The sequence below is a fragment of the Artibeus jamaicensis genome, unplaced genomic scaffold (assembly GCF_021234435.1).
Source record: "Artibeus jamaicensis isolate MK-2021 breed Jamaican fruit bat unplaced genomic scaffold, CSHL_Jam_final contig_2259, whole genome shotgun sequence".
NCBI lineage: Eukaryota > Metazoa > Chordata > Mammalia > Chiroptera > Phyllostomidae > Artibeus > Artibeus jamaicensis.
In genome coordinates this window covers 4,801,599-4,814,806 of record NW_026521468.1, presented here as the reverse complement: position 1 = coordinate 4,814,806, position 13,208 = coordinate 4,801,599, and the positions used below count along the sequence as shown (strand labels likewise).

Genomic DNA, 13,208 nt, shown 5'->3' with positions numbered 1-13,208 from the left:
AGCCCCCCCAGCCCTCCCTGTCACCTTCCTACCTTCTGTGACGTGAACCCAGGTGTCCCCAGTCCTATCATGTATAGCTTATTCATTTTCATTTTAAGTTACAAACTGCTCAATGCATATGATATGTTTATGTAATGTGTTATATAGGCTAGTGAAACAAACTCCATGGCCAGCCACCCTGCTGAAGAAATGGAACAATCCAAACACCACTGGTTATTTGCCCTTTTCTCCTCCCAAGGAGGAATACGCTGTGCTAGGCAGCTCTAGGGGTCTGGGGCTGCCCTCGGACCACTATCCTCTCTGTCAAGTGAATCAGCAAGGTCACCCGATGAACTTGTCTGCATTGTGCGGCGCTCTGTACTAAACTGACACCTCTACGCAGCTCTTCTGATTTCAGTATCTTTCACCCCAGCCCCCTGCCTCCAAACCACAGCCAACTTTCAATTGTGCCTTCATGTTACTTAAGGATCTGGTGACTGGTTTGTCACTGGGACAGCAGAGGGAGGAGGTGCAAAGTTTGGACACGTGCTCATGTCAAAGTTCGTACAGCCTGAGCAAGAGGAATAACAAGCCACAAAAGCAGAAGGACCAAACCCAGAGACCCAGTGACCTCGCACTGAGACACCTTGCTGTCTGGCTCATGGCAGATGAAAGGAGAACTGGGAGAGAAAGTGTTTTATCTTCAAACACAACGAGACACAGGAACTGATGTGGGGGAGGTGGAGGGAAAGTGGAGGCTGCTGTGCCCCGGAGCAGACCTGGGGCCAGTTACCCTGGCCGGCTGCCCTGCGGCCGGTATCCTGCAACTGGGTTTTGGTGGGGCAAATCCCCAGGGGACAGCGTGGCTTGGCTTCTCTGCCCCTAACACCCAATTAACAGGGACTCAGTGCGTCAAGCCTGCTTTCCAGCAGCTCTGGAGGCGGAGTCTTGAATCTGCTGGTGAATCAATGTCCCCACTGTGGCATGGACTCTGTCCTGGGCTGAGACTGTCACCAGGGCTCCTCTAGAATTTCATGAGGTCTTTGTATGAAAATTATTAAGATGGCGACAGGGAAGTATTAAACCAATCATGAGGCCCTTCTAACTGTGGGGGCCCTGTGTGATGGACCACCCAGCATGTGCCCCCAGGAAGCCAGCCTGGTTGGGCAGGCGCGCCCCTCACTTCTCATCTGCCTTTGTGTGGCCGTGGTTGCTTTTGCCGTATGTCCTGGCGTCTTCACACGTTCACCCTGGTCCCAAAACGAGGAGGAAGAGCTTTTCCTAGTTCGAGCCTGGGCTTCCCCTCCCGTCCCCACGGTGACCTTCTTCCTGGGTGATTAAGAGTTGGGGTATCTATTCCTTCACAAGGAAGTCTACTCTCCCCCCGACAGGGTGAGCTCTGGCCCCAGGAAGCCAACAATTTTATGGGGTGACATCAGTTCTTTGCCTAAGTCCAGTTATTAATAACCTAAGTCTGGTTATTCTGTCTCAAATAACACCAAGTGTGAGACACCACCGGCCCAGTTTAGGTGCGAGAATGACAAGTTCGGTTTCTTTTCCATCACTTCTTTTTTCCCCCTTTATTTTTATTGTCGACACTGTGGCTGATGTCCCCATTTCCGCCGCTTTGTTCCCCTCCTCCCAGCCCCGGCTCCCCTTCCTCCGGCCGTCCATCCCCACACTGTTGTCTGTGTCTGCGGGTCATACCTACGTGTTCTTTGGCCAATCCCTTCACCTTCTTTCACCCTTTTTTTTTAGTCACTTCTCACTGAAGGCTTTAAAATACTGGGACCCATGTTCTGGCTGGTGTGGTTCAGTGGGCTGAGTGTCAGCCTATAGACTGAAGCGTCCCTGGTTCGATTCCCAGTCAGGGCACATGCCTGGGTTGAGAGCCAGGTCCCCAGTAGGGAATGTGCAAGAGGCAACTGATCGATGTCTCTTTCTCTTCCTTCTTTCTTTCCCCTCTTTCAAATAAATAAATAAATAAATAAAATCTTTAAAAAATCCCAAAATATTGGGACCCAGGGTCCCCGGCCATTACCCTGGGGGCGGCTGCCGTGGCTGTGTGAGTGCCCACAGCTAACAACACCCTCTTCCCCTGGAAACCAAGCCCTTCCACTCGCCGCCTTTGGGCTGGGCCTGGGACCTGGTTCAGTCCAGTGAGCACTGGCTCTAGGACACGCCATTGTCGAGTCCCCGGACCTAACTGGGCAGCCTCCCCAGGCTTCTCGGTTTCACGGGCCAATGAACTCTCTTCTTTGCTTCTGGTGGTTTCAGTTGGTTTTGGCATAGAAAACGCTGGCTGCCAGGGTTCCCTTTACCTGCCATGACCACACCTGTGCTGCTCACACCCAGCGCCTCGGGAATGGGTGAGACCCCACACACACGCTCTTCAAACTCTACAGGGCTGTTTGAACGGAATGACCGAGGAGGTACTGTCAGCTGATGGCAGAGCCTGCACCGAAGCCCAGTGTTTCTGACACCTCCAAGCCCAGCTCTCTCTCTCTCATGAGCTTTGGCTCATGAGCTGCCCCCTCCTCCAAGGAAATCGGTGAGCAGGGCCAGCAGTGGACAGAGCAGCTGGCAGCCGGGACGGGGTGTGGGCAGGACAGAGGTTGAACAGAGCAGAGGGCAGGCAGGACAGGAGTGGACAGGACAAGTGGTAGACAGGCCGGGGCAAACGGGGCAGGCGAGGGAGCAGACAGGGCTCAGCGACTTCTCTGGACGGCCCGTCGGGTGTTTGTGGGGCTGCGCTACCAGGTCTGGAGGAGACCGGGCTCCAGGTGCAGGGTGCTGAGGGTGCTGCAGGGCACCGAGGGTGCTGCGGGGCAATGAGGCTGCGGAGCTTGCCTGGCCCGTCGTCACGGTCTCTCCCAGGCCTCTCTTTGTGCACCAACCATCACCCTGAGAGGTCAGGACCCTGGTGCTTTTGAGTTTGACTGGATGTATTTTGGCTCAGATCTTCGGGGAGGCTTTGCCTCTCTGTATCTGACTGCTGAGCTTGGGCCACGCATCTTTGCTCTGGGCACTTCTCAAAAGTGCATTGGGGAATCTCTTCCTTTCTTGAACGTGGACTTGAGGAGATCCCTGTGTGGGGAGCCCAGAGACATTCTGGCCTTCAGAGGTGGGGCCCCTCCTGGGTCTGTGGAGTCTGCAGCCCTTCCACCCAGTCCCTGAGTCAGGTCCCGGAGCTGGGCAGCTGGAGAGAGCTGCCAGCATTCGAGCAGGTACCTGACCTTTAAGAAATCCTCATGGGTGCCCAAGTCATGTGTCACATGGGGCTGAAGTCACTGTGGCCTGAGTCATCTTTCTGTGCCGCCTGTAGACTGCCCCAGCCTGCCAGACGCAGCTTCCTGGGAGTGGAGAACTGGCCCTGGTCCTGGTGCTTGGACCTCTGGCACCCAGCAGCAGTTTGCTGAACCGATTCTCTGCCAGAAATGCCAGACTCCAGGGGGGCATGTGGGACGGGACAGCAGTGAGACACAAGGAAATGGCCCCAATCACCTCTTTGCTCTCTCACGGTTCCCTCCCCCGAAACCCGAATCCCTAGGGACCTGAGTGAGTGAGAGGGAGGCAGAGATGTGAGGACCATCCGGGTGTGGCTGAGGGAAGCTCCAGACAAGGAAGCATCTCTTCCCCTTTCCTCCCTTCCTGTAACCGGGTCAAGTCCTGAACATTCTCAAGCTCAAAGGCAAGTGGGAAACCCTAAAGGAGTGCAGGGGACTGAGGTCCAGAGCAAACAGAAATGGTCACGGGTGAGCCCCGGGGGGGAGGCAGAGGTCAGGGTGGCGCCCGAGGTGGGAGGGGCCCCGAGAGCTGTAGACCGAAGCTGTCCTCGCAGCCACTGGCAGCTGGCCAACCCCATCCGCCCGATGTCATCAAACACGGGAATCCTCCAAGTCTCTCTCCCTTCGTCTTCTGGACTTCACGCTTAGTGAACAATCCCCTGATCCTAATGTGACTTGGCATCCAGGGCAAGGCACTAGTCTTGTGAGTGTGTGATTAACACAAGCCTGCCCAGAGAGAGACCCACTCTTGAGTGAGAGAGCAGATCCGGGTCTCTGGACCCACGGACCTGGGACCAGACCCTGGACTACAGAAATGACGGTCTGTGTGACCCCCTCGGCCAAGGCCTCTGTCCCCTCCTGGCTCCATGCTGCATCCCCAGCTGTGGGGTTGGGAGGGGCTGAGAGAAGCTGGTGCTACCAGTTCCTGACTGTGCCCTGGGGCCACCTCACTTCCCTATTTCCCTACGGGGAGTTGCTGGGGAGTGGCATGCACGCAAAATTCAAATGGCAGGGGGAGGAGGAGGAAGAGGAAGGTTTGCTTTGCCTTTAAAGGGCCACAACGAAAGCTAAGAAGGGACAGAGAGCGAGACCACATCATCACCGGCCCTGCCTATACCTTGTAAGCGGAGGAGTATGTGTGTGTGAGTGTGCACGTGTGTGTGTGTGTGCGCGCCCATGTGTGTGACAGCCGGGGCAGAGGGACAGAAAGCAAGAGGAGATATGAGCTTAAACTCGACTTGCTTCAAGACACCTAAAAGCATACCAGTGGCATCGGTAGAAGCAGAAATTATTAAATAACACCCCCACGTTGCTGGGTAGAAGCTGTCCCTGGTGAGCGCTATGCAAATAAAAGGGAGGGAGCCGACTTTGGCGTGGAGGTCAGGGAAATAGGCATCACGGGCCAGGGGCTTTGTGAGCTCCGCTCACTTCAACAATTCCATGATTTTCCCTGGGAGCGTGTGCCAGGGCCGCTCCAGCGCTCTGCAAGTGAGCTGGGTGTTAAGCTTCATGTCACCCGCCGTCTCCAGGGACGGCTTCTCTTCTCCGAGAAGGGAGCAGGCTGGGATAAATTTACTTTGAAAGGTTGGTATGAGTCACCGTCATTACTAGGACCATGGGCACCGGTCCCCATGCCAGCTGCCTGCTGTGGGCCTGGGTGGGCCCCACTCGTCAGCAGTGACGTCACCCACACTTTGTTTATTTATCCAGACTTTCCAGCCAGAAGAAAACAGGCGGAGAGCTCCACAGGGAGTGGGGCGGCTCACTCCTGTGCGCTTTCTTGTTCCTTCCTGAGCCGAGGGTGGAAATCTGGCAAGAAGTGGAGCTGCTGCTGTCTTGGTGGTTAAATATAATACTTCTTTAAACAAACAAACTGCTCTATCGAGGTGTGATAGACTCACTTTGGAAGTACAATCTCTTCATCTGCAGGGTTTGGATTTTCCTGTGGATCCAGATATTTGGATCACAAATGTGTGTTTCACTAACATCATTTAATTGAAAACCAGAAAGGTCCCTGAATAATAAAGAATGGTAGAGGGAGGCAGAATAGGGGGAATAGCCCTTTTTGGTTGATTTGCTTTTTCTGGTAGGAAGGAAAATACTGTGGAATCCAGAGCCCTCTCTCGGTTCAGTGGGTGGCGGCCCCATGGGTGGGGAAGGCTGGCTGGTATGTGCAGCTCTGTCTCTCCCTGACGCCGTGTGAACTCTTACTCAGGGGCCCTGAGAGCCGAAGGGTCTGGGCTCAAGTTGAGGTCGGATCAACCACTTCTTCCTTAGGTTATTTTCTTGTATCTTCTGGTACCTTCCTCGGGGCACTTCTGAGACTGCACAACATTATAGCAATTTGTGTGCGGGTCTCACTGGCTATGAGATTATTGAAGGTAGAAGCCATTTTCTTTTGGTGTTCATGTGTTCTCCACCGTGCCCAGCTGTACAGTTTGGCACTGGCGTACAGTTTCTCACACACTGGAAGCTTGATACATGTTTGCTGAGGGACTAGCGGAAGCGCGCAGACTCGTGAGGGATGTAGAAATCACCAGATGTGCAGCGAAAGACGGGAGTGAAGGACCAATGCAAGGGAGTGGGGGGGGTGCAGGTGACCCGCTGGCCTTCCCTGTTCACCGAGAAGCCGTGTGAGAGCAAAATCCTTGCAGGACAGAGACCTTCGGTCCCAAGCTCCTCAGTAACTTCATTTTTTCCAACGAGGACAAAGCCCTGGGTGAATGGACACAGAGTCTGCATCTCTGAGCCCCCTGGGTGCTGGTCTTTCCTGAGGTGCTGTGGAGGCAGCTGTGCTGGGTGCAGTGGCTGCTCACCCCTCTCAGAATGAGATTCACACATGGGTGGCAGGAGTGAGTTAGAGCTCTTGGACCAAAGTCCCTTTGTCCCGATTCACTAGCATCTGGGCAAAAACTGCCCCTTCTCTGTGCTTCATGTTTCCAGAGCTCCCAGTCAGGCCCTGGCACAGCTGGAACCCAACCCTTGGGTGGTTCCTGAGCCTCTGACTCACGTCACTGCTCTCTTGGGCTCTCAAGACCGGACTGGTGGCAGGAGAGGGTGGGGGCCTCTCGGAGGGAAAGAGCAACAAGGCTGTTCACATGTCTTAAATGATCGAGTTGCATGAAATAGCTTTGCGAGCATAACAGCAGCTCTATTTAAAAAACTCTGAGCATGTGATGGATGAACTCGATGTTTCCGGGCAGTTCCCAGCTGCCAGCCCACACTCCAGGAAGAGTCAAAGGTCACTCAGGCTCATTTGGGTCAGCTCCCAACTCTCGGGAGTAGCTGCAGTGTGAGCGCCGGCCAAGGCTGGTGGCACTTGGCATATATTTTTCATGTGAGTGACTTTTGAGAGGTTTCACTGCATCCCACACCTCGCCTCCCATATTTCCCAGGAAAAGAAAATATTCAACTTGTGAAATTAGGGTCGGGACATTCTCACGGAAGTCATGATTTTTGTATAGATGGGTGTGGAGCTCCATCCTACGGGCCATGCCTGTGAAATGTGTGTGTGTGTGCACATGTTTCTGTTTACGGAGCTGCTGCCACTCTTGCTCACAATGCTTCATCATTGTAGGTGAGACCCAATGTGCTGCTGATCCGGAGCCCGAGACACGCGCCCTAATAACCATCACTGGTTACTGAATGCTTGCACTATGCCAGAGAAACAAACGATGTTATATTACCTAATATCTTCACTCAAAAAACAATAGGCCTGGTGTTATTCTTCCTATTCATAGATAACTAAAGTTAGGCTCACACGGGTTGTTCTACGTCACATCATGGTCTGTCTGATTCCAAGCCGGCAGATTCCTTCCCCCACGCAGTGACGTCTCTCCTCTGGCAAGTTTCTAACATTGCCAGAGAAGGATGCTGGCTGCTCTGTCAAACATTAATGATCCTCTCCCCGCCCCATAATGGTAACCTTTGGGGAGGAGAAGGGAGAGTACGTGGAAGGGGCTATGCAGGGGGACAGCGAGTTCTGGGAAGCTGGAAAGCTTCTATTTATTCTGGTAGTGGTTGCACAGAGCTGCTCACTTGGTGATAATCCATCAGGGTATACACGAATGATTTGAGCTTTTCTTGTATTTGTTATACTTCAAATGAAAAGTTTATTTAAACATCCTCTTCCTGGTAACTAATGTTGGAGGGGAGCCTGCACTGAATAGTCAATGTGTTCTAATGAATCAGCAGAAATTTCTTGGACTCTGCTGTATAGAAAACTTAAAAATAAGACAAATACGTTGATACCCTGCCCCTTTACAAGTAGATTTTTAGGTGGATTGAAATAAAAAGTCACGCACAATAATAAAATCACATTAGGAGGAGATAATCGGCATTATAATAGAAAGGCAAAATTTCTACACACATATGTTGCTCTGTTGGGTACCACGAAAGACTCAAGCCAGCATCTGCTCTCAAGATGCTCGTGGCCAAGGTGAAAAGACCTAGCACATTTATTAGCAGTTAGTAGATACCTGTCTTAGAATATAGTGGAACCTGTGGGATCAGGCTCTTTCCCAATTTGATAATCAATAAACCCAAAGGAAGTCAAGGTTCTCACAGAATACATCCCTTATGTGAGCGATTGAGGTGGGGAAGACCACACTCGATCGATAATTTGACAACTTTGACCTCCAAATCTTAAATCTTTCGAAGGAATAGTTTTATCTTTCTACAATGGTTTAAACCTGGAGAGGCCCACACGTCTAGACACCAGGATGCTTTTGTAATTGATTCATAACTACGTTCCTCTGCTTGTTTACACTTTCTATTAAGCACAGACGCACATCCTCAAAGACACACAGATTTGATAATAGTTTACTTCAAATTGTAATGGTTTAAAAACCTTCAGGCTGGGGCAGTTGTTATACATTTTCTCCTCTTCTATACCCCATGGGTTCAGAGACATGGGGGGAATAGTCCCAGGGAGTATTCAAGTCTCCACACCTGCTTCCCTCCTATAGCCAATTTTCCTTTATTTGTGTCAAAAATTGCCAACGGGACACAGGGCTGTGCGTCTGAAGCTTCAATGTGCATGTTTAATTTCCTAAGGATCTTGTTAGATTACATATTCAGATGCAGTAGAATGGGTGGAGGCTGAGCTCTCACACTTCTAACAAGTTCTCCGGTGCTGCTGATACTGCCGCTCTATGGCCCACAGTGGTGTGGAGAAAATGATGGCCATAGCTCCTGGCTGTAGCACCAGTCTACCATTTTCTGCCTTGTTTTCTTGGACAAGTCACTTTGCCTCTCTGGACTTCAGTTCCCTCACATATAAACTATGTAATAAGGGAAAAGGGTCAATTGTATGATTTCAAAGCTTGGATTCATGGGATTTTCAGAAACCTCTGAGTACAGGACAATGCACAGTCTCTCAGGAGACCAACAAATAAACTGATATTAGCTGAGTAGAAAATATAAAGGCCAAATAATGAGGGCAGAGAGAGGGATGAGGAACCACAGAGACTTCCAACAGCAAAGATAAGGTCCTGATGCTTTCGAAGTAATGGATCTCAGATTAAAAAGTCTTGCCTAGAGCGAGGCTGCCACTTTCCCCAACAATCACTCCAAGCTGAGACCTGCATTACTGAGGATCGAGTTGCATAAGGAACTTGACTGAGGGAAGGATGGGTGATTCAGAGCTTTGAAATAAACAAACACTCTCAGGAGGCTATGGGTCAGTCAAGGCTGCAGGGCAGTTTTTTTTTTTTTGAGTCACGAGGGAGTCTGCTTTGAAAACAACAATTGTTTTCCTGCTGTAGATCATTGTTTCTGTGTCTAATTTTAGCCAGTGTGGCCAGGAACGCAGGCCTCTGACCACAACTGTCAGATCTGATAGGGCTGGAGCTTGGGAGGGAGGACCAACAACCTCCCCCCGAGGTGTACACAGGAGTTCACACAGATGAGAGGCAAGAGCGAGTGAACAAGACATCAGTGACTTAAATGAATGAACGAAGCCCCTGACAATCTGAACCTCTGGCGGCGGCCCCTCCCCAGTGCTCACGCATCAGTGTTTTGAGCAATAAACAGGATCACAGAGAAAGGAGTCCCCAGGCTCACAGAGAGTGTCTAGTTTCTTTTTAAGTACCAAAACCAAGTACGGGGACCAGAGAGGACTCTTCCGGAGGGCGCCCTCTGCCAACGTTGGGACGGGGGACTGGAGGGAGTCTTACCTTGTGCAGGACGTGCTCGTTGAAGTCAGGGCCCGCTCCCCCCTGGTAGGAGTCGAATCTCTGCAGGTCCATGCTCGGCTGGGAGCTCGCTGCCGCCCGCTCTTCCTGCGTTCTGCGTCAGAGCTCCCAGAAGCTCGATCGGGGCTCCGCTGGGTGCGGCGGGCTGGGTCTGCCGGGCTGGGTCTAAGCCCCGCGGGCCGGGCCGCATCCGGGTTCAGCACTGGACAGCTCCCGCGGCGTCCTGGTGCGGTACCCAGAGCGCAGGGCCGCGCGTTTCAGCACCAGGAACAGCGGCACCGCCCTGTGAGCCTGGGACGGGAGTTCTGAGAGGCCCCGTCTGCTCTCAGGCCCCTGTCTTGTGACTCCAGGATGCTGGGAAGGCCGTGAGCTTTCAGTCTAGCCAGTGGTCCATGCGTGTCTCATTCAGTTATCCGTCTCCGCAGGCTCAGCGACGCGGCTGCGTTCTCAGGGCATTGCGGCGGGAGCTCACGGTTCCTGATTCTCAGTGAACTGGTGTCCCGTCACACCACGCAGCTCCGCTCTCCTGCAGTTGCAGAGGCCAAGTCCTGCGTCGCTGGCACCGCTTCTCCTTTTTCCCTGGACAGTTCCTGCCAGTGCGTAGGAGACAAACAGCTGTTTTAAGCCTGAGATTGATAGATGATGGGCTTTAGGAAGTCCCGGAGACTCTGAAATATTTTGCAAAATTCTGCTTAACTGCATTTTCCTAAGGAGAGCGTCCAGAGCTTAAATTCTACTCCCTAGGATGCACATGACCCTCAAGAGTTAAGAACAACAGTCTTGGAAGAGGCAGAACGGTGTTGGTTAAGAGTGGAGCTCCCAGGGTTCAAATCTTGACTTTGAAAATTATTAGCTGTGTAATAATGGCAAGTGCCAACTATGGGCAAGTTACTGAACCTCCCCCATGTGCCCACGAAATGAGGTAATAATACTACCTGCCTCATGGTGTTGCACTGAGAACTTAATGAGTATAAAAAGTGTAGATCAGTACTGGACATGGGTTGGGAACTCAAAATGTGTTCTCTGATGTCCTTCCTCTCTAGGCAAGGGGTGGGGGAGCCATCCCCTCAACATCAGGAGAGCTCGGCTGCGGGACCACTGACTTGCAGAGCTGCTTTGCACCTGCGTTGGGGGAGCACAGAGCTGATTGTCATGGGAACTGGGGGGCTGAAACTGCGGCCCCGGAGGTCATCTTCATATGATAACCCTGGCATCCAGCAGACACAAGTCCTGTCACCTCCAACTGTTGGAGCTGGTATCAATAGGGAGAGAAAAGGCCAGGCCTAGGGTTTAAAGGGTGCATTTCACTCCTGGGGTTCATTTTCTTGTTGTTGCTGAAATGGGTGTTCTCTGAAAGTCCTTACTCATTTGTAAAATAAGAGGAGTGATGTACACCCACCTCACTGGCTTTTTGTGAGGAGTAAATGAGACAATTATGTGAGAATATGTTTCTTTTAAACCATAGAGCAAGCTTCAATTTAGAAGGTTTTTTTACTCCTAGAATCTCTACACTATAGATGCTCAATAGATACTGATTCAGAGGTGTCAAACCCATTTTCACTGGGGCCCACATCAGCCTTACAGTTGCCTTCAAAGGGCCAAATGTAATTCCAACTCCTTAACAGTTAAGGAGTAGTTACATTTATACAGTCCTAAAATTATTTCAACCCTTGAAGGTAACCACGAGGCTGATGTGGCCCCCGGTGAAAATGAGCCTGACACTCCTGGATTAAATGAACAAAGCCGTAAAGGCAGGGTGTGCTTCTGTGCATGACATCTTCACTAGGCCTACAGTTGGGGTTCTTAACCTGGGGCTTGTAGACGAACTTCAGTTTGGGGGAGCTGCGACACATTGAAAACAGTGTCAAAGGTTTGCTTGTGTGCATTTCTGTGGGGGAGAAGCCCCATAATTTTGTTCTGTCTTCCAAGCTGCCTGTTCAAAAAAAAGTTCAGGACCAACAGCTTAGGAGACACTCACTATGATTTTCTCACCTGAGCTTCTCTTCATTCTTGACAGCTGTAGAGAAGAGGGGTTCCTGAAGCCAGGGGTGCTTTGCCTTGAACCTCACATTCCTGGGAAGGGCCCCAACTCCTCAGGGTCTGTTTTTGAGATCTGAAGATTCAGAAACATGATCTCATCTGTTTTCCTGAGGGTTGTGAAGTGCACATCGCAGAGGATCTGGACTCGTCTGGAGTGGATCAAACTCGAAACCTTGGCGTAGTGGGATGATGCTCTAACCAGCTGAGCCACCGGCCAAGGCTGTTTTCGTTGATCTTAACAGTTTTGAGGAGGGTTGGTCAGGTATTTTGTAAAATGTCCTGTCATGTGCGTTAGTCTGAAGTTTTTCTTATGGCAAGACAGGAGTTAAGTGTTTTTTGAAGAGAAGGCAATGGGGATAAGAAGACGTCATTCCCAACACATCATATAAAGAGGGTGTGTCACCGGCATGGCTTTGCTGGTGAAGTTCCTCCGGGCCACCTGGCTGTGGTCACGCTTGTTGGGTTTATCTAGTGACATTTATTCCTTCTTTGACATTTTCCTACTGTTTGGGGCATTTGGGGGAGCACTTCTTCCTTTCTGGAACTAGGGTTCCAGGGCCTCAGCTCCAGGTCGGGTTGTAGATCCCTGAGCAGCCACGGAGCCCTGGCTCCTGTCACGGCAGGTCTGGGTAGCCAAGGATTGGGTGCCTGGCGTGGGTATTGCGACTGGGGTTTTGTCAGGTGTACCTTTACTTTAAAAGCTGTTCAACTGACAGATTACATAAAAACACAACCATAAATACACACCTTGTACTATAATCTCCCATAATTTTATAGGTTTAGTCTAAAAGTTGGCCTCTAGTATTTAAACTGCTCTAATTATCAAACACAGTTTCCTTGCAGAACCAAATAGCACCTTGTGATGGTTTGCATTTGATTTTCAAAGGCTTAAAATATCAAGCTATAAGTCATTTAAAAATCATTGGTGAAATGATGTATTATTTTTAATCTGTACTCTGCACTTTATATATTTGTTGTGTTCTATGAAGTTTCTAATTGCCTTTCTTTTGGCTCGTCGGGAAAGGAGGTGCCTACATTCTGCGTTATATCCATCACAGCTTCCATCTTTTACCTTTTTCTTCGTATTCGTTTCATTCCTTCCTCGAATCTCAATGACTTCCTGTTCTAATATGAACTGGTTTCTTTGTGTTAGATGATGATTTATATTTTCTCTCCACCGAGTTTCTAATTGCTTTTAAAAGTTGAATTCTGGCCCTTCATTAGCTACCTGAGACTCGTTTTCCGAGTTCTCTTCCAGACTAGCCCATAGACCGTGCTATTGAACGTGCTTCTCAGGTTCCAACCTGACTTTTTCCTGGGCCTCTGCGCAGTTGTAACCCTGCCGTTTTCCTTCAGTTTTGCTTCTGTGTGGGTTCAGTATTTCTCGCGGCTTGTACCTTCCTCTTTTTTCAGTTACTCCCTCATGAACTTGGTTTATTTTTCTTGATTTCCTTCTCATGACTCAGTATTTGAGGAAGTTGCTTGAGAATGCACTCAAATAACTTGCTGAGAAAGGGGACATGGGAGGTGAACTCTCTGGGTCTTTGCACACATGAGCACGTGTTTGTTCTACTCTCACTCCGACTCAGCTGGATTGGGAATTCCGGGTTGAGGACGACATCCCCCAAGTTTGAAGACACCACTGAAGTGGCTTCCGACTGAGACAGGGCTCAGTGCTGCAGGTCTGTAGCGAGACCCAGCCCTCAGC

At 50.7% G+C, this 13,208-nt stretch overlaps 1 protein-coding gene across 1 annotated transcript in view; it reads right to left on the bottom strand.

Moving 5' to 3' along the window:
* RAB37 (RAB37, member RAS oncogene family) overlaps positions 1-9,665 on the bottom strand; it is a 51,497-nt gene extending 41,832 nt beyond the window's left edge. The window contains exon 1 of the mRNA XM_053661095.1: positions 9,443-9,665. Within this exon, the coding sequence (XP_053517070.1) occupies positions 9,443-9,514 (72 nt within the window). The 5' untranslated portion in view covers positions 9,515-9,665. The remainder of the gene's footprint in view (positions 1-9,442) is intronic.
* Between the last annotated feature and the right edge of the window lie 3,543 nt (positions 9,666-13,208).